This window comes from Argentina anserina, chromosome 5 (genome assembly GCF_933775445.1).
Source record: "Argentina anserina chromosome 5, drPotAnse1.1, whole genome shotgun sequence".
Taxonomy (NCBI): Eukaryota; Viridiplantae; Streptophyta; class Magnoliopsida; order Rosales; family Rosaceae; genus Argentina; species Argentina anserina.
This window is the reverse complement of record NC_065876.1, coordinates 3930454-3953116: the sequence shown is the minus strand read 5'-3', so window position 1 is coordinate 3953116 and position 22663 is coordinate 3930454. Positions and strand designations below refer to the sequence as shown.

Genomic DNA, 22663 nt, shown 5'->3' with positions numbered 1-22663 from the left:
TGCAAGTTATTGTAGTTTTCTTATATATTGAACCCACAATCCCACATGCGACAACCCATCTTTTTCTTTTTTTCTTACAAAGCCTTACCAGTCCATCGAGTAATAAGATAGAGTTAGTGATGCATCTTCCACTTAAGCACCTCTTGTGTAATAATGAGTTCAACTCCATAACCCCTATTAAACATATGTATCTATCTAATCACAACTCACAAGGAAGGAACTTGTAAAGAAGTTTACTAAATATACATATTGCAAACACAAGCACATGGAGGCAAGAGTGGCCTTGGTTGGTGCTGGTTGAAGGATTAACATCTTATTAATGTACATCCCAGCCTGTACTAGTATTAGCTTCTTGCGCAATGCCAGCGTCTGCTTCCTCACCCTTTTTCCCCTTTCAATCTTTCTCATTTGGTACTTTATCGCAAACGTTCGATTCCTTCATCCGACGGGTTAATTCGATCGCGAAAAGGGAAAAAACGAGAGAAACTATGTTGTAAATGTTAAAAATTTCCAAATCCAAGTGGTATAGAATGTCAGTGGTTAAGTGCAATGCACCTCTTTGAATTGTAAAGTATAGGATTGCCCAAATTGTATTAGTTCAAAGTAGATTGATTGATTAAGCAAATGGTTTATGGCACTAAATATATTGGGGGATTTGTATAATGTGTTATTCAATGATGGGGATCCTTTCTAAGCTTCCATTTCAAGATGGAGGCTATGAAAGCTGTGTGCCATGAGATTCCTTCCCTTTACATATCACATGTAATGTCTAATTGTCCGGTACGTGGCTGGAAACCAAAGCCTGTAAAATCCATGTATCTAGTCGTGTATCACTTTCTTCTTTCAGCAAAATCATCACCGTCACTGAAAATATTTTCAAGCTGCCAATTGCTGTTTCCTCCATTCACCTCTTTTCCTTTTTAGCTTGCAGCCTTGCATTTGCATATCTTAATGCTCAAAGAGTGATTGACAACCCCCCATGGCTCTTTTTTCTGGTGTGGAATGACAAATCCCTAATCATTGTATGATTTCTGGCAGACGCGGCACATTCCTAATCAATGTAGGTTTTCCGGCAGAGGGGACAAATCTCTCCCTAATCGGCTGGTGTAGCTGTTCACATGCTTTACAACGGTGTAGATGCATAGGAGTCTCACATGCATTAAATATCGAAGGCCGATGCATACCATAATGGTCTAGCAGTTCTCATATTACAGTGTTCTATACAAGTATCAAATATAAACGAGCCTGCAACAAAACTTATCTGAAGGAAGCGCGCCACTCATCATTTTTGCAAAAGATCAATTCTTCATGTATATAGAGCTCAAACTGGTATGGAAATTTCCAGTGCCGATGAGTCAAAACAACAATCTGAGATTCAGAGAAAACCTTACAAATGAGTTCCTAATAAGTTTGTAAGGGGATTAATCCTAATAATTACGCAAGCGCTGCCCTACAATTCCTGCTTGCTCTTGGTTTTTTTCATCTTTGCCTTGAACCTTGATTTCACCATCAGTGTTTGTACAGTATTTACAAAGTTCCCGATCGCCATTAGAATTAATAGCACACCGCACAAACTCACCTGACAGGAGATATTATTCCCATTACACACAATGATAGATATGATTCTTAACTTTCCAAGTTTCTTCAGAGTTAGTGATATTATATATGTTCACTATCCTGTATCAAGATATTATGGAAAGCTCTTATAGAAACTTGGGAAGACGTTTTGTGTAGCACATTTACTCTGGCTTATCAGTTTGAAACAACTGTTGGTCAATATTATTCACTAAAAGTAAAGTTAAGGTTATATTTTGTTACATTTTAAAAGTAGCAGTGAGAGAAAAAAAACATATGGTGTTCTGATTTATTTTTTCAAGCAACCATCAACTATTAGTATTCACTAGAAGTAAAGTTCTATGTTGTTAGGTTCTGAAGTAGCAATGAGAGAAAAAGAACATATAACATTTTGCTTTATAAGATAAACTTGTGAAAATCAGTCATATAGCCAATCTTTCTGGTTTGTATAGAAAGTAGATGTGGAATTTAAGTTGTCAAAAAATTTCTCTTGAAGATTGTAAAGTTGAGTATTCTGTGTAATCTTTGTAAATAATACTGAGATCTATGAATGATCATTTCATTTTAGTTATTGTACAAATCAGCATAACGTTGTAGTACAAATTACCTGCCATTCGGCAACAACCCTGATCATAGCAGTCTTGAGCAATTGTAGTCCAACATACGCCTCAAAACCCTAAAACAATGTAAGAACAGTCTTTTAAGTTATCAATGCACCTACCTAGCATGCGAAATCTGGTCAGCCATTTCAGTTGGTAGTATGACCCCAATCTTGAAAAGATCAAGCAGATATGCAACATATCATTTTGACATTTAATAATGCATGAAATTTCTAAGAACACTGATGCACGTCAGAAACCAAAAAACATAAAATAAGAATCTTGGCATGACTTTCTACTGCCTATGCTGTGCTGTTGGGCTTACAAAATAAATCTTTCTGCTGCCTGTCATGCAAAGCTTGTAAAAAAGCAAGAAAGTAAGTTGATGCAGACCAAGTATCTATTAGTTCACTCTGAATTTTTTTTATCTCGACAAATCTTTCAGGACAGTGTTTCTAATCACCTGCAATATAAAAAGTATGGGACATAAAAGCCACAATTGACCATCAACACCAGCTGTTTCACCCCATACGACGTCCATCCTATTGGCCTGAAATTACAAAATCAAAAACGTAAACAAAAGGAACAAAAGGCTTAAACTTTTAAACTAAACAGTAATAGTTGGAATTCTACCTTTCCCAATGCAATTCGAGTATACAGTCTCTGGCGTTGATATCTATTTTGTAAAAGCATAGCCACTCCTTGCATCATTGCCCATTGCAGGAAAAGTTGAACCCCTCTCTGCAATATACTTAATAGTTTTCATATGTTCCATTACTATCACCATACAATAAGAATTTTCTTGAAAACTAAAGCTACCTGTTTTTGGGCACAATTTGGATGTCCTTGAATATCCCATGTGAGACTAACCATGGCCATAAACATCGCACAATAGTGGTGGTATATCCACCTGCAAAAGAATATCAGTTTCTTTCTGATAAATTTCTGCTCAATCAAAATGGTAATCACCTAACTGAAATACATGAAATGCATGACTGCTAGGCATCCCGCTAGGCATCTTATTGTTTTGCATCAAGCTTCATGCAAAGAATGAACCAATGTATACATGACAAAATGACAGAAATTAAAGTTTCTGTAAGTTGACTAAAGAAATACAAATGATAAACCCTTCTAAGTTCAACTTAACCCACAATTTTGGAAAATATAAAGTTTTTTTCTGTCATGTCAAAAAGATTCTGAATGTGTTACAAGCATCTAAAACTGCAAGGTACACATACAGCATACATGCCAATTTGACACAAGAAATTCACCATGACCAACCAACATCTGACAAAACAAACCCAAGACATCTGATACTTCAGAAAAAGGTAAACTTAACAATACTAGAAATAAGAAATAACAGACTACATTAAAAGCAGCAAGGAACTCTGCACTTTCCAATTGCAATGTAACATGGAATTATGCAGTTTATGAATCCTAAAATAGGCATTTTGAAGTCCAACTAGTGCTGTGTGTGTTTATGTATCTGAGGGAATGAGTTCAGGTATCTGAGGGAATGAGTTCAGGCTCACTAAATGACGAGTGCTAGTTGAACCAGTAATATTCAATTGCAATAACAATCAGCAAAACAGTACAGTCAAATAACAATATGACGAATTATGGTCACAATTGACCCATGTTTGAGCATAGTAGGTCCTTTACATCCGGTCTTTATCTTGTAAGCCTTAGTGAAGAGAATAACAGCAAAGAAAAAATATTAAAGAAAACAATCAGGATAGACTGTATTTACCATGGACGAATATCACTTCCATTTACTCTCAGTATGTTTTCTCGCAATGACAAGCCAGTATAAAGGAATAAGAGCCATGCCTAAAAACATAGAATTGTAGTCAAATTTTATGCCCAGTAAACACAGCATCCATTTCATCAAAATGAAGGCCTGAAGGCGGGCATCACAAGCCCTTATTTCAAAAGAAGAATAAAATCAAGCATGCAGGCAGTACACACCCATTCTTTATATCTCATAGATAACAAGTGATAGGCACATACCTGGTAAGCCTGAACAGGAAATGTTGGCAAGCATCCATCCCATATCCAAGATCTCAGAATAAGTAATGCTAACGGAAAGAGAAGGAATAGCAGGGCAGTTCGATCCTGCTCCAAAGGAAATTTTGTAAGCAAACCTTCTATCTCACTCGATATTTTTTGTAGTATCAGAAGATTGAGACGGCATCCAACCCAACCTATCCTAAAGGGCATTTCAATTTTGCACTTGATTGGTAATTCAAACTATCCTAAACTTAGAAACCATTTCTCTCCCTCTTGGGAGAAAAGTTCAACCTCTGGCTGAAAGGCTACAATAGGAAAAGGAAGAAAGCCTTTGCTTGAAATAAAGGACCTGGACAGGAAACAAGGTGGAAGTGATCCATAAGGAATATTGATCAGAGTATCATTTTTGCGCTCATTGATTGGAGTTAGCTTAACATAATTCTGAGCACAGATTCTGCACTCAATTATCCAAACTCAGCCTAGTCAAGTAAATACCGGCACCTCGAAGGTGAGATTGATTCCAATCATATTCATATACTTTGTAAATGAAAGTGGTCCGACAAATTGGATATCAATTATGTCAACCCTCCTAACGAATAATCAGGTTTATCTACTTCGCCTTAATACGCATGATTCCAGAACCATGTTCTCTATTGAACTTACCCAAACTCAGCTTTAATCATATGAAACAATCAGAGTACCCATCTCTACTCAACAATCAATTCCTCCAATCTCCAAAATTTCCACTCTACTCAAAGCTCACAAATGTAGGGTGTTTAACAAAAGTAAGAGGCAATACTATCGCAAAATGGAAAAAGGCAATCAAGAACACATTTCACTTACTCTATAAGCATTGTACTCTTCTTTAACCTTAAGCTGAATGTCTTTGCTAGTCGAACGCACATTGATAGGACCAAGAAACATTCTCAGAAACCCACCTGCAACATTAAAATGTCACTCCTTTAACACACATCAAACCCAAAACCAAATCCAACAAATGAAACTAAAACCCAAAAGACTCAAACTTTAGAGAGAAAAGGGGGTAAAGCACCATGAGCTTTAGGAGGAAGAAAAGAACCGGCGTCACCATCCGTCAAAATACACGTCGCCCTATGCAAATCCTCCTCCAGCTGACATCACACACACATTCACATCAAAACAAATAAGAAGCCAAAAACCCAAATCGATTATGACAAATTGAACTAGTGGGTATTGCATGCAAGACATAAAGGATGAAACTTGCATACCTTTTCGGAGAGCTTGGGATCCAAGGCCTTGTTGTGATGGTGAAGAGAGTAGATTTGGGAGCGGAGGCGGCGGAGAGAGGAATCGAGAGACTGGGCTCGGTGGCGGAGGGACTGTTCTTCGCTGGAGTTACGGGAGATGAAGGAGGAAGCAGAGTCTTGTAAGGACTTGGCGCCCTCCATGGCTTTGGTGACCTCGGCTTGTAGGGCGTGGAGAGTTGGGGAGGAATCAGAGGAGGAGGAGGTCATCTTTGCGGCGTCATCATCTCCCATCTTAGTGTTCAGGATTGAATCGCAGAGAGAGAGAGAGAGAGAGAGAGAGAGAGAGAGAGAGAGAGAGAGAGGAGTGTTAGGGTTGGTAACTTGGTGGGTTGGCTATGAATGTGAGCTTTTGCTGTCTCTCCAGAGCGTTTCAGAGTCCACAAAAGTGTGAGAGAGAGAGGAGTGTATGGGGCGTTTTTTCGTGGCCCTGACTCACACGCACGCAAGAGTTTTTGAGGTTTGAGTTCACTGCTGGCCAACATTTGGGGAAGACAAGTGTGTGCCCGTTGTGTATTGCAAGCCAAGGCAAAGGGTCCTTTTGCCCCAAGAGCAAGGCATAATACATAATGATATATATACATACCAATTTTACTTTCCACCACGTTGGAAGTAATCTGTTTTATGAGACACAAAATTGAAGGTTGAAAGTTGTAAGTGAGAGAAAATAGAGCTTGTCAAGCGATGGCATTTGCATTGATGTTTCTCTTTTTTAAGTCAACCAAGTGTTGGTAGAGGTTTTAGTTGTCTTACAATTAAGCTTAGATAGCGTGTTTGACAAATTAAAGAATTGCTTACGGTGGTGAGAATCAGGTCGATCATGTGTGAATCATATGCCGAATGTGTGGTGTCGAACTGTCGATGTTGGTAGTAGAAGAGGGCTTGACATGATACTACAACAAAAGGGTGAAAAGTCATTGTCTCAATATTGCTTTGACAACACTCAAATATCAAAAGTTATTCTAAAACCTCAAGAAAAAACTCATGTATAATTTGATTCGTAACAACATGAGATTCCAAAATGTCATAAGGTATCGCACATAATCATCTTTTGTTAATACATTACACACACACACGCTCTCTCTCTCTCTCAACTAAATATTTAAGAAGCATAATTGTGACAAGAACGTTTGATAATTAATAGCACGACAAAAGGAAGCACAAAAATGTTGAGAAGTCCACTTCGACCTGATTGCGGCAACTAGCATGCTTCTATGACTATATCTAGAATAGGTCATGGCTTGAACGATAAATAATACAGAGCCATTACGGCAGCTACGTACGTGAAAATTGATAGATACACAAGGTGGTCTACCACTAAATCAATTTGCTGGGGTTAATGTTAGTCGCTATTAATTCATGTCCATAGGTCTGGGTCTCTGGGACTGGGACAGTTGAATTTCTAACCTCTAGATTCTGGGGGACTTGCTATCTACCTCTTCAGGTTTTTGTTCCCAAGTTTCACTACTCTCTTGTACCATGCACAAGTTTTGCTTCTTCTTCTTGGCTTTGTCTTCTCCCTTCGTTTTGATCTTTAAAAATAGAAAAAACAATGAAGGCTGCACCAGTTCTATCGAATCTGAAAACTCGAGCTTTGGTTGGCCGGATGTAAATTTGACCGGCCGGACTTTGAGTCGGCATCTGTTTAGTTGAGCCTCTAGTAGTAGTGTGACCGTAGTACGCTGTACGCAGTACGCGCCTGTCTGGCTCAGTTTCAGCCTACTCAAGTTGTAACATTTTCCTTCGTTAAACTTATGCTTCATTGATACATGCCTGTGTATACATTTTCCAGTTCAGTAAGAGCATAATATTTTGGTTATCTCCAATACATGGCGTGGAGATTGTAGAGTTTGTTTGCATTCAGCCTAGTGAAATCTTATTACAGTAAGTGAACAATCTATATATAATACCTGTTGTTTGGAAGTAAAAGCAGTACGACTTACCAGAGAGGAATAATCAATAATGCATAACGAATGAGCCAAACTAATCACTTTTCTCAATTAGATGAATAATATTGGTTTACAAAATCCCAGAGGATAATAGTGGTGATGATATAGAACAATAGAGAAACACAACCCACAAAAGGGCTGCAAGCAGAAGGAAAAAAGAATACACTACTACAACTCTACTAGCTCTGCTTTTTAGCTTCACCTGTCCAGTAAGTTTTGACAGCATATAGAATTTTCTCCGGGTTAAAAGGTCCAGTCTCATGATCCATAATTTGACTCCTCCACCTCATCCCATCTGTAATGGCCTTTATCTTCACAAGTATCTCCACAGTATCCCTAAATATAACAGCTCCTTCCGGCCTCAGAATTCTATCCATCTCCAGCAATATGTATGTGATGTCACACCTTCAGTAATTGTAAAACAAATCACATAAGACCAAATTGTTATGCAAAGCACATTAGATCATGATATTAGGAATTACACTACCAAAGGCATTGAGGTAAACTGTGATCTAGAAGGTTTTACCTGTCCTGATATATGCTGAAGACACCGCCAGCATGGATGAGATCATAAGTTCTGGGGTATGTTGAAAATGCTTCACACCAATCCTGGTAGGTACCAATGAAACCCCTTTCATAGATCACACCAAGAGTGTCCTGGTTTGTATTTGCAGGAACTGTGTTCATAACCCAGACTGGATATTTCGACAATGCAGCAGCAAATCCACCAAGGTAAGCATTCATGTCCATCACATTCCTATACCTTCCTTTGGAAATTGGTACAATCCGCTTGTAATGTTCCACCCTCTCCTTCCACAGAGCATTATCCTCTTTGAGTTTCTCCGGGGTGATTCCTGGTATTGAACCACTGCTGATTCTAGGAGGGACGGCAAATGCCCGCTCAGGCCACTTCTCCAATGGCCCACCAGCAACGTCATTTGGATTGCTTGCCTCTGGCAGAGGTGTAATGCAAGTTTCCATATTTCTGTCCCTTTAAAACACAATAAGTCAACAACAGAATCAGCAAATCAAATAAATATAATATAAGATCATGAATATGCTGGGGGGGGGGGGGGGGGGGGGGGGAGTAGCAGTACCAAGCCATATCTGGATTGTCTGATTTGCATATATGTGGTGTCTTAATGACCTTCCTGCTTCTGATGCATTCAACGTGATTGAGGGGCTTTTGCCAGATAGCAAGATCATTTTTCTGAATCACTTTCTTCCAGCACAAGCTCTTTGCAACAGCCTCGATAGCATCTTGCTCTTGTTTTAAGTCTTCTTGGGTTCTCTCCCATCCTCTCCAGTGTTTTTTCCAGTTAATAGGGGGCCCAGAAAGAATCCAGTAAGCACCTGGCCTTAGAACTCTGTCCACTTCAATTAGATACAAACCATCTGCTCAAATTCAAAAGAAAATGAACATGTAATTAGTAAACTATTAGTACTCAACTGTACTCTTTTCAGCTACTTGAACAATTCAAGTTAAAGGGGACTTATCAGTTTCTATATCGAAGCTGTTAGGTGAAAATCGTGAGATGTCCATAACGTGCATACATATATACACACACACACTTGGCATGTAGCTCAACAAATTTGCAACTAGTACACAAAGCATAGTCCTGCTTCTGGGTCAGCCTAAATTCCTTACATGCAAGTCACTGTCAAAGTGACCTACATCTGGTATCTGTCCAATAAATTAAACTAACTGGTTTATGCAAGAGTTACATGCATGCTTACCATCATTCTGCCATGGTATCAAGCAGCGGGAACAGTGAGCCATATCGAAAGCCCTCGCAGGGTAAGGAAGCCTTTTTGATCCCATGACGCCAATCATAGCAGGAACTCCCCTCTCCAATGCGAACTGGACCTGTGCTGCATGCGTATCTCTTGGAGCGAAAGACATTGTCAATATATTTCTCTTCAACAAGTAAGCACCCCAACTTGCAACCTTAATAATTCAACAATAAAAGTTCATAAGCATTCACGTTATTATACACATGAGTGGTAAATTCTAAGTTTGATATGTTACTTACACCACAGCCTGTGTCAATTGCAGTTCTGATTTGACCATTAGTAAGAGGAATGAGCGCATTAATATCATCTATGTAAGCATCAGCTCCTCTTGGAAACATGGTACCTCCGCCAGGGAATCTAAAGCGGTCACCCTCAACTTGAATCCAATTCTGAACAGCTTTCTCAATGCTAAGCTCCCTATGTGGAATGTTGTCATACCAAGCGAAATCTCGGCTCTGAGGCCACTGGAAAGGAGTCTTGTACTTTGGTGGAGCAGGTATCAAGCAAAGAAGTTGTTCTTCTTTGGTGGGGCAATGCCGCTCTCTGTACTTCAACATTTTCCTATCGAATTTTCTTCCCCTATTTGGATCTTGGCAAGGAGTGTACTCACTGTATACCATGGAGCAAGGTGGGAACTTCTGGACTGCCTCGGATTTGTTGATCTCCACTTGGTGATGGCTTTCGAAATCCAAGTGAGCTAGAGCAGGCTCAGATGTGGCATTGGAGGTCTTCGATTTGCTAGAAAGTTCGTCACAACCAACCCTGTTGTAGAGCTCAGACCGACTGACGGGAGCAGAAGTGGTTTGCCAAGCTCCTAAGCAGTAACATACTACGCAAAGTGCACTAACCCCAAAGATCATAGTAAGCCTCTTCTTCTTGGATTCAAGCTGGTGGTGCTTTGGTGATCCACCACCATAGTCCCTAGCCATTTTGGTCCCTGCAAAAGTTTCAATTCAAATTACAAAACATGAACAACAACAACACAGGGCTGAAGAAGCCATCAATCAACATAGTCAAAGTTCCAAACTTCATTAACAAATTGTAAAACCAACCCCACATACAGTCATTAACCAACCACATCCCACCACATATCTTTGTATGAAACATCAAGATCATACTCTTAACTATCAAATAAAAACGTAAAGATCCAATCTTTACCAAACCTCACCCATCCCCACATCATTAAACCTTCCTAATGGTGCTTCAAATCAAGAACACAATATGCAAAATTCACAGAGATCCAAAACTCAAAAGCCAAAGCTACAAGATCCCATTAAGCAAAACTATCAAAACGACAAGAAAACCAAAGACAAAATCAGAAACTTTGAAACTGCCAGCAACACAAGCTGAACCTAAAAACAAAAGTTACAAACTTTGAAGACCCTCCTCCTCTGAAGTCCCTGAAGCTTCTAAGTTGCTATTATTCTTTGCTTGTTTCTACCTCCAAAAGTTTCTTGTCATGAAACCACAAAAAGACCCCCAACCCCCCAATCAACGGATTCTTAAGGAAACCCACAGAAAACGTGTACAATAGAAGCAGCTGGAAATGGATATTGTCCAAAAGGCCAAAGTGGTAGTAGTACTAGTTGTGAATGTTTTTAAAAACAAAGAAACCAGAACCTTTATTATTTACCTGAGAGGAAAATCTCAACCAAGGCCTGTCTAGTTGTGCATATCTCTCTGATTACTCCTCCCCCAGTATGGTAGTATCCCACATACAAGTGAGATTTGTTTCCTTATATGAATTAGGAAATTCAAGATTTAATAATTAACAATAAAATGAAAGCTAAAAGGGTTCTCTGCGATTACAGGAACCGGGCAAGTGGTGATTGGTTAGAACTGGTGTGGGGTTCGCAACAACTGTGCATGTCTTTCTCTTTGTTTATTTGGAATGAGAAAGAGGTAAGAAGAAGAAGAAGAAGAAGAAGAAAGAAGACAGAGTTGTGTGCAGAGCGGTTCAGTTTGTGATTGGGGGTTTAGTTTTAAGGCATTTGAGGGGCACCCCAATTTATTTGGACCTAAAAATAGAGTAAAGAGTAATTAAGGGACTCTCTTAAGTGAGGATTTTTTCTACAAAACGACATTTGCGGCCTTCACAGAAGAGAAGAGACTGACCAGCCTCAAATTGCTCTTCACCATCTTTGCTCTCTCTGCTTTCTTTTTATTTTAGTAATGTCATTTTAGCTTGACTAAAATTAAATTTTGGGAACCCTTTTAGGTTTCATCAGAATCCAACCAAGTCCTAAAAGCACTGACAAAGGTGACAGTGTTCATTGTTCAACTTCAACCTAATCTGAGCGACTGAGCCATTGGCCCCTCTTGGACAAAGTGGGAACACTGTGGGTGGTATTTTATAAATTTCTTCACACCCTTTTATGTACTAAATTAAACACACGAAGTGTATCAAAAAAAAATTAAACACACAAAGCAAAGCAGTAGCTGTTCTGGGTTGCTAAACAATCCAAACCCGGATTAAACTATTAGGGTTTCTCCCATCTCAGAGCATCTGTAAATTTAAGTGTTAAACTCAGAATGGGTGGTTGAAGGGATATGAATGTCTCTGTCAGTCTGTCTACCTAATGGCTAAAATGATGCTAGGGATTTGCAGCCAGAGATTATAAAACTGTCGACGCGTAATACAAAAAAGTGTACGTGCAGAAAATGGAAAAGGATGGAAGTGATCCATTATTATTAAGCTAGATTTGCATAGAGTTATCAGTTTATCACGTGAAGCTCATCAATGGGCGTGTGTATGTTTGTTAAGGTTTACATGCAACTATGGCCAAGCCCTGAGAAAACGACATTCAAGTTGCCTACACGACATATAATGGGCGGTGAGGTCCACGGTCTACGTCTATGGTATGTTCGGTATCTCATAATTTTGGTTGCATTATTAATCAGATATTAAAATTCAAAGGTAGGCAGGAATTATGGGATAAGGAATTAAAAGTCTCAAGGGATCATGCACATTACATCCCTTGCCAAATTTTGGAGGTGAGGAAGTTGGAATGTATTGCCAAATTTTCAACTGAAAAGAAGGTGATAAGACTTTAGAGCTTTTTTTTTGGTAATGAAGACTTGAGAGCTTGAATATTAATATTATGTGCATTCTTATTATCTTATAGGTTACGGGTGAAATGCTCAGTTGCATTACTTGTGAATATAGTTCAATATTTCTCATCTTTTCTATATGATGTGAATCATTTGTGTGTTATGCGCACAACAGTTTAGTCTGGTCATACATATACCTCGTAAATGAGAAGTCATGAATCTGACTTTCATAGTCAAAATCAATAGCTGATTCAATAACAATGGGAATGATATCATGGTATCTGCGGTATTGACAGATAAGGGGAACGGAGGTAGCACATTCCCTTGCGAAAATGAAGATCAAGCAAATGGTTTACTATAGTGATATGCTCCCTCAGTTCAAGACATTTGTGGAGTCTAAAGTGGAGAAGCACTTGGGTTTCGATTGAAGGTTTCCAATAAGAAACTACAGAAGTGTAAATGGTCTAAATCTGGACAATAATAAACAAACAAAGTCGGGATGGCGACCTATCTCTACGTAGAACGTAGTCTGAAACATGAGGAACACAAAAAGTGAGCTAGGAGATTTAAAGAATTAAAGGTGAGGTCACCATGTATTATTTCATCCATTCATTTTCTTTGGTCAAAAGTGGTGTTTGTCATCCTGGCTTTTTTCCCCTCATCGTTTATCCTTCTTTTCCCATAGAATTGCTTTAGGCAAGTGTAAGGCTCTGCTTATCTCCATATCCAGTACTTGTTTTTTAGTCGAAAAGACGACAATTCATTCATATTCATTAGTGAAGATGCTAGTAGAAACGAGATATGAATACGTAAAGTACTTATCCTCGCATCCACAATGACGGCCTGTTTGATTTATATAGACATGTTAATCATATTGATGTGACGCATTGTTATCATTGTTATGACTTATGAGCATCAATATTGTATGTAATATCACGCACTTCTTCATTTGTAAGTAAGTTCTTGGTAACATGATACATGCACATTGATACAACATTGTATGTAACCGTGTAATACCACGCACTTCTTCATAAGTAAGAGAAAGCCTCTCGTTATTAGGCAATCCATACACTGATATGCACCATACAATAAGGTTACAAATCAAATAAGGTGCCCTATTAGCTAACATGATACATGCACATTGATACAACACTGACCCATTTAGATCCTAATTTCTAACCTTGTGACTTGAATTGTAATAGAAATAAGAATTCAGTATGTCGAAAACCACCCCCCTCACATATTGTCCCAGAAATGCCATTGCATACTAGGTGACTATGGAAGGGTCTTGGTTATGGGGTTTTCCACATATGTAGTACACAAGTTCATCGAGGGAGATCGAGAGAACTCACTGTATGCTGTTCTCAAACTTCTCAGCAGTTGCAGGATGCTTCCTGCCATTGTACAGCTGTATTAGTGATCGAATCGCATTGCGGATCATTTCTTTCTTTGGGTTCTCAAGGGATTTCTTATTTTCAAGTTCTGGTTGACTACTTGACTCTCCTAATGATGAGCACAGTGACTTGAACCAGTTTTCAAAGAAGGAGGCTTTCTGTATGCAGCAAACAAGAAAAAAGCCAGTAGTACAAACATATCAGCAATTGGACTGATTTCTTGATATGGAACAAAATTAATCAACTCATATTTCTTACGAGAAATGTGGTGCTACCAGGATGTATGCATGACTTACTTTTACAAGAAAATCTTTCACCGGTGCATGATCAGAGCTTGAAGCGAGGACAAGAACATGCAACATGGTTAAAGTTAACTGAATCAAGCAGAAGATACAATAATTAAACACAACATATACCACACATGCCCAAACAAATTAAATATGTTCAGCCAATATTGGGCCACATAGCTACTCAGGTGCAAGTGATTTGGATTATTGACCTGCTTTTCAAGGGCTATCCTATATTTGAAATTCGATGCTGATGCAATCTGGTCTGAACCTTGATTCTCTAATATATGCTCCAGACCCTGTATGATATCTGAGAAAGACTCCCCATAATCTGCATCGAACAAATTGGCGTCTGTTTCAATTACCAGATTTTACGAAGAAATAACTTCAAACTACCACAACATGAAACAAACAAAAAATCTTGTCAAGAATGAATCCAAAAAATGACAGTGAACATCCTGCAGAAGATAATTACTTGATAAGGCGTCCACTAGTCACAAAAGCAACCATATTAGAAATAAGCGTAACTGCTCTTACTCACCATATACCGAAGCCGGAACAGCCAGAGCAGCAGCAGCTTGGATCCTGATCTTAAAGTTGGAAGAATCCCGTAATAGTAGTAGAAGAATACTAAACACGGATGGAGCCCTGTCAGACAAACATGCGCATGTTATTTTTTTTTGTCGCAAGCTTATTGTGAAGCTTGTACAGATCATATGCTCATTATCTATTCACCATAACCAAAAGTTATTGATAGTACTTTCCAGTATAACAAAACCTTCCAGTCTTTTTTTTTTGTGAGGGTTTCAAAGATCATGTTCATCCAATACAAATCCATATATAAAACTTAAGCACATAAATGCATTTCATATTATAAACGGATACCAGAAACAAGGTTTAATCACTTTACCAATCCATGTCTTGCAGTCTTAATGTCTCATTCAGAAATAGGTTGCTCAAAGCATGACAAACATTCCATTGGACCTGTCAGATACATTTGAAGTTTTAGTACAGAACAGAATATAATAATAATAACGATAAACATTCTTGTCCATTAACCGTCTAATTACTCATTCTTTACAAATAAACTTAGAATTGTGATACCTTGACATTACCAGTTGTAACACAAGAAATAAATGCCTGAACAACCCTCTCAAGCCAACGTGAATCTCTCAAAGCAGCTGGATGGTATGATAAATCTCTTTGACAATCTTTCCCATAATCCCCTGTAGGGGTCTCATATTCAACTCTACATTTGACAGATCTTGAAAGATTCCCTAAAGCTCTTACAGCATTTGATTTAATCTGTTAGGAGGGGAAAAAAAGGTCTCAGAACAGTGAGAATACATATGATTTTCGAATACTATAAATTTGTAGAGTCGAGCACAAGAATTTTACATTCTTATATTTAAACGTTAAAGAGAGGTAGTCTTTCCTAGATTATTTAGAGAGAGAGAGAGAGAGAGAGAGAGAGAGAGAGAGAGAGTAATCAGAATCGAGCACAAGAATTTTACATTCTTATAATTTACATAGAGATGGTATTTCCTATATTATTATTTAGTAAACAGATGGAGAGGGGGGGGGGGGGGGAGAAAGGGGGGGGGGGGAATAAGTTACTCAACGAGCAATTATAAAATTTAAATAATGTCGCTCATTAGCACATGTACCTTGTCTCCATCCTTAGTCAGACGCAAAGCACACTCAGTTAATAAGGTAAACAATTGAGAAATTTTAAGAGAGCCTATAAAAGGAAAAAAAACATTAGTTTGAAAAGCTGAAGCAAAGGTAGTAGAGAAATAGACTTAACTAACCACATGACTCCTACCTCCAGTGTTTTCCAAGCTAAAATCACCAATACTATGATGGATAGAATCACATATGTTTGCTAAAGCCCAAGAAGCAGTTATTCGGACCTGAATAATCACAAGAAAGATTACACCTGCTTTAGAATTAAAATGGAGCATGAATGCTTTTGCTAAAGAAAAACAGAAATAAGAAAAGTACCGAAACCAAAGGATCACGAGTGTTACGCTCCACAGCATGAACAAACTTATCAAGGGTCTCTGCACTATAATTTGAGTTCTCAGTAAACTTTTTGTCTTAACTTGCACACTGCAAAATTGCTAGACCAAATTCGTTAAATACAAGTTTGAGTGATAATTTGGTGCAGTTTAATAACATAACAAAATCACCTTTGAGAAACTTTAGGAATACATGAAATGACTCCAATAGCTCGACAAGCAGCTGCCCTAACTGAAGGTGCATCGCCGTGTACGGCAGCACGAACCTACGATGTTTTGTAGTTCAAATTCAAATCCATAAGCTAACAAGGATTTTCTATTCCATTCATCAGAATACACAGCAATTTATAGTGCAGCTGAAACTAGAAGTCACACAAAAACTTACTGAAGATGCAAGAATGAAGTCCTGTTTTTCCTTTGAGATTGTACAGAACACAGACGAAGTTATACCCGCGAAACAGGTAACTGAGGCAGCTCTTACCTTCCAAGTGAAAAGAAGAAAACAAAAAGGTCAAGATATTATAATCAGCAAAATGCAGGTACATTTCTTAATCTCCTAGGTACCGAAAGGACCATCAGAAAATCTAGAATTGTTTAAACAAGAAATGTTATTTAACTAACCATTGCAGAAGTATGTTGTAGAACTAAAGGCATAAGCTTCTCAATGGCTTCACACCACTGCTCGATTCCAGACTGACACGATGTAGTTTCATCTCTAGTACATTCTAAATTCTCTAATTCATATGAAGGAGCTGAAGAAACTTTCTTCATCCTTATGCAGTCAGAGGTAAATGGGGCGTCTAGTAGTTTATCATCTAAAGGGTCTTCCGTTCCTTTAAATCCGGATATTGCACGAAGAGATTCATCCAAAACCTGAGATAATTGGGATCTAGATCATTATGTCTGTATATTTATAGATATAAAAATAGGAAAGAGTCGTAATGTTTATAGAAAAAAGCTTCCACTGTGTAAGGCACTTACAGATTCACCAAGAATATATTTTAATCAAATAAGGGAATGAAAACTTAATAACAGCAAAGGACTCTTACTCTTATTGCAGCTGTAATGATCCTCTCGCCAATAAATTCAACAGAATTTCCAGTATGCCCCTTCCATTGTCCTACAGGAACTTCAGGAGTTGCTGCCCTCAGAAGGCGATAAACAATGGTGGAAATTTGTTCCCAACAGGAAAATATTATACTTGGGTAATTGTGTGACACAGCCCTAAGCGCCTGCAAGGGAAAACATAAGTAATGTAATGTGACATCTTTCTTGATTATAACAATGGCATGCATGAACAATGCCACATGCCTTTCTACAGAATAATCAGACTTTCTATTGCATAGAAGAGATTACACTATCAGGAACGGGATAAGCATTTTCTTGATAGTTGATGGTATGTTGATGCAACAATGTTTTCCAGAAGAAAATCAGAACTTCCAATGAGAAATCTACAGACAAATTGTAGGTTTCCGAGTCGTCCTACACTAGACACAGTATTACCTGAAGAGCCTCAAAGCATATCGGTGGGTTGCTAACTTGTTCTGAATATTGAAACAATGTAGAAAGAAAACCTGACTTCTTTTTGGCCTCGGCAAAACCTGGAGAAAAGGCACAGGACCAGTTAAAAGAGAAACTGATGAACTTCTAAAGATCTGTTAATAGCGGGGAAAGAAAGCTCAATGAAGTATCAAGTGTTACATGACCAGGAAGATTTTTTTTCTTTTGGGTGGGACTGTAAAGTCTAAGAACTAGCAAATGAATATAGTATCAGTAAAGTATCGTTTATACCGCAAAAAACATAAGCTCACCACTAAATATCTCTCTTTGAAGCATTTCTCTAATTTGTGCGGAAGATGGTGAGGTATTCAGAGCTGTTGTTATGCAACTAAAAGAAGCAGCCTGTTCAGTGAGATCAGAAATAGTATTGTATATCACAGTGAGGAAGAAGCATGCATCACAGATATCGTGTATGTAAAGAGCAAAAGGAAAACTAACCAGCAGGCCAGTGTGATCACTTTTAAATTGAAATCCATTTTGTATCCTTTCATGTATAGATCTAAATACTGTTGGTAACAATTCTCCAGGCATTCTTGGATATCTGTAGAATGATGATTGGCAGGAACAATAAGTACACATAAGATTATGCTTAAATAAGACAACAAATTAAATAAGAATCAGCAATGCAGCATCACAAATAGGATTTATTGACTTTCTACAAGCATCTTATAATATGAATGATATGTTATTGAGATAATGGATCCATCATCGTTCCATAAATGTTGAATATTGCCATATGATTGAGGACGTGAAATGCCATCGTGGCTTCTGCATAGGATCCTAATGCGGAGGACAAACTGACTCAGCCAAAAGATATATCCAAAAAAAGAAGAAGAGGGGGGTGGGTGATCACACCCAAAAGATAACACCAATGCACTTAAAGCTGTAATTCATATCATTTGTGCCACCTTCTTTTTCTGTTACATTCAATTGAATTAGGGACAAGATCACACTAATTATTCCAACACAACATTTTCGAATCTGAATACGGATTAAGGGCAGCATACGAAGATTAAACAAGCAAATGTGTTACATTGCAAAAAGAAAGAAAATAAGATTAACAATGAAAATAATTTGGTTGGAGATTACATACGGTGTAGATGATATCAAAAGCATGAGAATTTTGAACAAGGATGCCAGCAATCTACTATGAGTTTCTCGTTGAATTAAGTATAAAATACCTGCATCAGATACATCAGCGTCTTAATATCAAAAGAAGACAATAGTATGTCTATGCAGAATAACTACACCGAAACTGAATTTTCACATAATTTCATCTCTTACATACCTGTATGAAGCTGCATTAATATATGTCCAAGGGAACTTGAAAGTGCTGTAAAAGATCCCTGTTTAGAAGACTCTTTGAACTCAGCTACCTGCAGAAAAACAGATGAAGGCCCATCCAACATTGCTTCTAGAGTTGAGGCTGATGCAACCCGTGCCTAGGCACCATACAGAAGCATGTGTCAGCTAGAAGCACCACTGAAGAAAAATCATTTATATGACTATCAGAAGACATGAAAGTTTTAAATATCATAACATTTTCATTCTCTGAACTAATGCAATCATTTTTTTGTACATCACAGGTATAGTTGCCAAATCATTCACCAAAGGGTAATGAAGGAACTGATGGCAATAAAAGAAAGAGTAGACATTACCTTCAAATAGGGATCAAACAGCAAACACGTCATTAGTGTTGCTTCAAACTTCCTGTATATCATATGGAAGCATGAAATAAGTGAGAGAGAGAGAGAGAGAGAGATGAATAATCAACATTGGATTGGGAACATCCTATGCTTACCTAGGTTGTAGTACATCACTGGTTGGCAACAGCAGTGTCCATTGGCTACTAAATGATTTTGAATCAGCTTGACATAGATCCTTCCTAAATATAAAAATGAAAATAAATGTTAATCGTGCTATCATGGTTGCACTTTCAAAGTTGAGCATACCATGCAGAATCAATCATGTTATTGTTTGATTTGTCCTGTGTTTTCAAATTTCGCCAAAAGATTGGGTATTCCAGCTAACAAAATCAACTTAAAGAGAAGGTACTTCTAATGAAGCACAAAAACATTCTTCAATCTTTCTGTATATTAAGTTTTAACATCGTTCTTTGCTTTCAACTTTTGGTAGATATGTACAGATTAGGCACCAAAAAGGAGACCTAAATTTCTCCTGGATGCAAGAGTCTTAAGACGGGGAACATCTTTCCTATCGTGTGACAGACTGTTGATAATGAGATTAAAAAACAAGAATACCAACAGAAAAAAATAAAAAAGAAGGGAGTTTTAAAGGCTACATCTATAATTATTTGAAATTGGGATTAACCGGGTGAGAACCAAACAATAGCAGCCACTCTGACCTTCGATTTCTGAATGTTCTCAGTGTCTTTGAGTGAACCATCACTGTCACTGTAATCTGAATCTGATGAGGCGAAGTCAAGTTTGAAAGATTCGTGATCTGATAAACCTTGAAAATTTTGAGCTCCAATCTGCTTTGAACTGTTCCTTTCCCGTAGGTGTGGAGGTCTATATGGACGGCGATCAGTTAGTTTAGGATCTTCCGAACCAGACTTAAGGCTGGCCACACTAAGTTCACTCTCCTTTTGAGCAGTTGCCGGCCTGGCAAGCTGGCTTCTACTACTAATACCATAGGAAAGGAACATTCGCAAAGCAGCTACAAATCCTGAGACCTGAAAAGATAGAATCTTCAGAAAGTATGAATGATAATTATTGCATAGGTAAATTCAGTAATTTATCTTAAATGTGATACACAAGACATTAACAACTTACATGGTCAGAGAGGGAACACTTACGCTCTGCAAGACTCAAGTGCAGACATTGCAGTAGAGATAAATAAAACCTGCAAAGCACAAGGCAACAATATGTAAGGACGACATATGGACACCAAGTTGACAAGGAGTACCCCTATATTCATGCTTACATTTATATCTTTATTTACATTTTCCTTTAGAGAAAGCCAACAGAAAGTTCAAAGGAAGCTTTACCTCGACATTACAGTGTCTTCTACAACAAGGCTTTTAGCTGCCAATACATCCATCACTTTCCGAAAAACCTGATTCAATTAAAAAGGGCCTCATAATGAAAATGTACATACTCATGCTTATAAAACACAAGCCTAGAAGCGGATTGCTACCTCAAAAGATGCTTTCCAGACATCCACAGGAAACAACGAGCCGGCTCTAGAGATTGCTTCTCCAAGCATATTGAATGCAAGAGTCTGAACTTCCCATAAGCTGCCGTATCGCGGCATTGGCTTCCTCTTTCCAACTTCAGAAGCAGAGCTCTGGCTGCGAATCGAATGCGAAAAGCTGCTCAACTCCAAATGACAGCTCTCAATCACTCGCAGAAGGAACTTCACCAGCTGAATCTCATCACCAGTTGAACACTTCCTATGGTAGATACTCATCACACGCCTAAAACAATAGTAATTCATATAAAAAAAATCTGCAACAACAGCACACATTTGCTCGAAATCGACTCGAAAAAACCAGAGGAGCTGACCTCAGAGTCTGTAAGCATTCCGTGATCGGCGTAAAGGAAGAAGAAGCAATGAAAGACTGAAGCATGTTGCCGAAACCGTCGAGCATCACCGTCCACGAAGCTGAATTGACTTCGAGAGGAAGGCGATGGCTGACGTCATGGATCTGAAATCGGGAACTTCATTGAGATTGAAATGAAGAATCGAAGCATAGGATGAAGAAAACGAAGGTATCGGTTATAGCCATACCAGGTGAATTATGTGAGCGAAGGTAGGGGTTAAGTCTCCGGCTCCGTGAGACTTGTCGGTGAGCAATTCCGTTAAGAAGAGCAAATCTGACGTCACTTCCGGCGGAGGGAGGTCGGGGGCGGCGGAGAGGAGAGTGTGGGAGTGGGAGAAGATGAAGCTGTGGAGGAGCTCGGGGATTGGAGTGCGAGGAGGAGTTGTGAGGGCTTCGTCTCTGACGGTGAGAAACGCCGTCCGCCACCACCTCACCGGCGATTGTGATACAGTCGCCGTCATAACGTCTTTGCTCGGCTTCTCAGTCATTCCAGTTTGTTAAAATGGGAGACGAGAGGGATATATTTCTTCGTACGGGCCGGGTCAATTGGATAATAGGCCCAAATTGCCAGTTGGCTGACCCGGGGCAATGAATGTTCAAAATTATATTTCATTCCTATTGGATTCAACACAAAGGATAAACCTCTTCATGATAATCTTTGCTCTATTACTTCTCTTTTTTCCTTTTTATTTTTTGATGGTGAATTATGAGACTGATATGTTGCATACTGTAAACAATTAATGATGGCTCTGATGTTATGTTCTGCCAGGTTGATTCTATTGAAGGGAGGGTCGGAGTGCAGCATCTAGATGAAAAACAACAAAGATATAAACTTTACCTTCAAATGCCACAGAGAAAACAACACTATTTACTCAGTCAACTCTATAAACTTCCATCTTGTCAGATTTCGGTTTCCATAATTTCTGTGTCATTATTTTCTGGCTGTTTATACTGAGGATCTGCTTAGTAACATTTTGTTCCTGGTTTTTATTTTTACTAAAGTGAGAAGGGCCTGGACAAAAAGTTTGGGATGATAAGTAGGAAAGGAGTGGTTTATGTGAAAGATTTTCGTTTTCAGAGAGATTCTTAATCTACAGTAAGCACTGGATTGTTTTGCTTGTTGTCTTGTCATAGGATGATAGAGTTAGAACAGTTTTACATTTATTTACCAAGATCTTATGGGAAAATTCTAGCCTACACGCTGTATAGCATACATCAGCTTTTTCCTCCACACACTACCACATACACACCCTCGTGCATGTTATGACACCCCACTCTATCACCACACATCATTGTATGTATGACATACTTCAATGTACAACAGACGAACGTGATCTTATGTAGTCTTCTGTTGGGATCACAACTAGGAAAATGAAAACCACAACCTGTTTCTTTCATGGACTTATGCCATTATTAATCTTACTTTCTCCTGACAGAAAAGTTGTCATTATAACATTTGATCGCACCTTCTTTTATGTCTTGCAAGACATGCTTGTTTATTGTAGCATATTTTGGCATCTTTTTGAGAGTCCAATATTATAAGTTTGAGTTTGGTGGATCCAGTTCTTTTGGGAA

The 22663-nt window shown here is 38.5% G+C and overlaps 3 protein-coding genes across 5 annotated transcripts; all 3 read right to left on the bottom strand.

Moving 5' to 3' along the window:
- Positions 1 to 1140: 1140 nt before the first annotated feature.
- Positions 1141 to 5864, bottom strand: LOC126794893 (uncharacterized). The gene is made up of 10 exons (XM_050521690.1): positions 5432 to 5864; positions 5236 to 5314; positions 5028 to 5122; positions 4185 to 4289; positions 3925 to 4004; positions 2994 to 3084; positions 2808 to 2915; positions 2638 to 2724; positions 2183 to 2251; positions 1141 to 1579 (listed from the first exon to the last, which is right to left on the bottom strand). Exons 1-10 carry the CDS (start codon positions 5699 to 5701, stop codon positions 1451 to 1453), a joined length of 1113 nt encoding a protein of 370 aa, XP_050377647.1. The 5' UTR covers positions 5702 to 5864; the 3' UTR covers positions 1141 to 1450.
- A 1577-nt stretch (positions 5865 to 7441) lies between these two features.
- Positions 7442 to 11089, bottom strand: LOC126794890 (probable methyltransferase PMT18). Of its 3 annotated transcripts, none has more exons than XM_050521685.1 (6): positions 10844 to 11089; positions 9450 to 10147; positions 9154 to 9364; positions 8514 to 8811; positions 7943 to 8407; positions 7442 to 7821 (listed from the first exon to the last, which is right to left on the bottom strand). In XM_050521685.1, exons 2-6 carry the CDS (start codon positions 10137 to 10139, stop codon positions 7596 to 7598), a joined length of 1890 nt encoding a protein of 629 aa, XP_050377642.1. In that variant the 5' UTR covers positions 10140 to 10147; positions 10844 to 11089; the 3' UTR covers positions 7442 to 7595. The 3 variants fall into 3 exon arrangements, with proteins under 3 accessions (XP_050377642.1, XP_050377644.1, XP_050377641.1); XM_050521687.1 differs by lacking the exon at positions 10844 to 11089 and adding an exon at positions 10584 to 10716; XM_050521684.1 differs by lacking the exon at positions 10844 to 11089 and having other exon boundaries at positions 9450 to 10539.
- A 2168-nt stretch (positions 11090 to 13257) lies between these two features.
- On the bottom strand, positions 13258 to 21558 carry LOC126794486 (uncharacterized). Its single transcript, XM_050521219.1, has 27 exons — positions 21277 to 21558; positions 21051 to 21193; positions 20683 to 20962; positions 20534 to 20601; positions 20319 to 20388; positions 19866 to 20218; positions 19750 to 19752; positions 19325 to 19408; positions 19182 to 19233; positions 18812 to 18965; positions 18617 to 18704; positions 17962 to 18064; positions 17775 to 17865; positions 17467 to 17564; positions 17013 to 17195; positions 16585 to 16836; positions 16349 to 16444; positions 16135 to 16229; positions 15947 to 16010; positions 15768 to 15855; positions 15610 to 15683; positions 15047 to 15247; positions 14853 to 14926; positions 14484 to 14590; positions 14155 to 14273; positions 13952 to 14029; positions 13258 to 13813 (listed from the first exon to the last, which is right to left on the bottom strand). Exons 1-27 carry the CDS (start codon positions 21547 to 21549, stop codon positions 13610 to 13612), a joined length of 3495 nt encoding a protein of 1164 aa, XP_050377176.1. The 5' UTR covers positions 21550 to 21558; the 3' UTR covers positions 13258 to 13609.
- Between the last annotated feature and the right edge of the window lie 1105 nt (positions 21559 to 22663).

Coding starts and splice junctions, on each gene's coding strand:
- LOC126794893 (XM_050521690.1), bottom strand. CDS start 5,701: ATGGGAGATGATGACGCCGCAAAGATGACCTCCTCCTCCTCTGATTCC. Junction 2,252..2,637: donor CCATACTTTTTATATTGCAG/GTGATTAGAAAC, acceptor ACATTGTTTTAG/GGTTTTGAGGCGTATGTTGG. Junction 1,580..2,182: donor GGGTTGTTGCCGAATGGCAG/GTAATTTGTACT, acceptor ATCTCCTGTCAG/GTGAGTTTGTGCGGTGTGCT.
- LOC126794890 (XM_050521685.1), bottom strand. CDS start 10,139: ATGGCTAGGGACTATGGTGGTGGATCACCAAAGCACCACCAGCTTGAA. Junction 8,408..8,513: donor GACAATCCAGATATGGCTTG/GTACTGCTACTC, acceptor TGTGTTTTAAAG/GGACAGAAATATGGAAACTT. Junction 7,822..7,942: donor TTCAGCATATATCAGGACAG/GTAAAACCTTCT, acceptor CAATTACTGAAG/GTGTGACATCACATACATAT.
- LOC126794486 (XM_050521219.1), bottom strand. CDS start 21,549: ATGACGGCGACTGTATCACAATCGCCGGTGAGGTGGTGGCGGACGGCG. Junction 20,389..20,533: donor GAAGACACTGTAATGTCGAG/GTAAAGCTTCCT, acceptor TGTGCTTTGCAG/GTTTTATTTATCTCTACTGC. Junction 18,966..19,181: donor TGTTTGATCCCTATTTGAAG/GTAATGTCTACT, acceptor TATGGTGCCTAG/GCACGGGTTGCATCAGCCTC.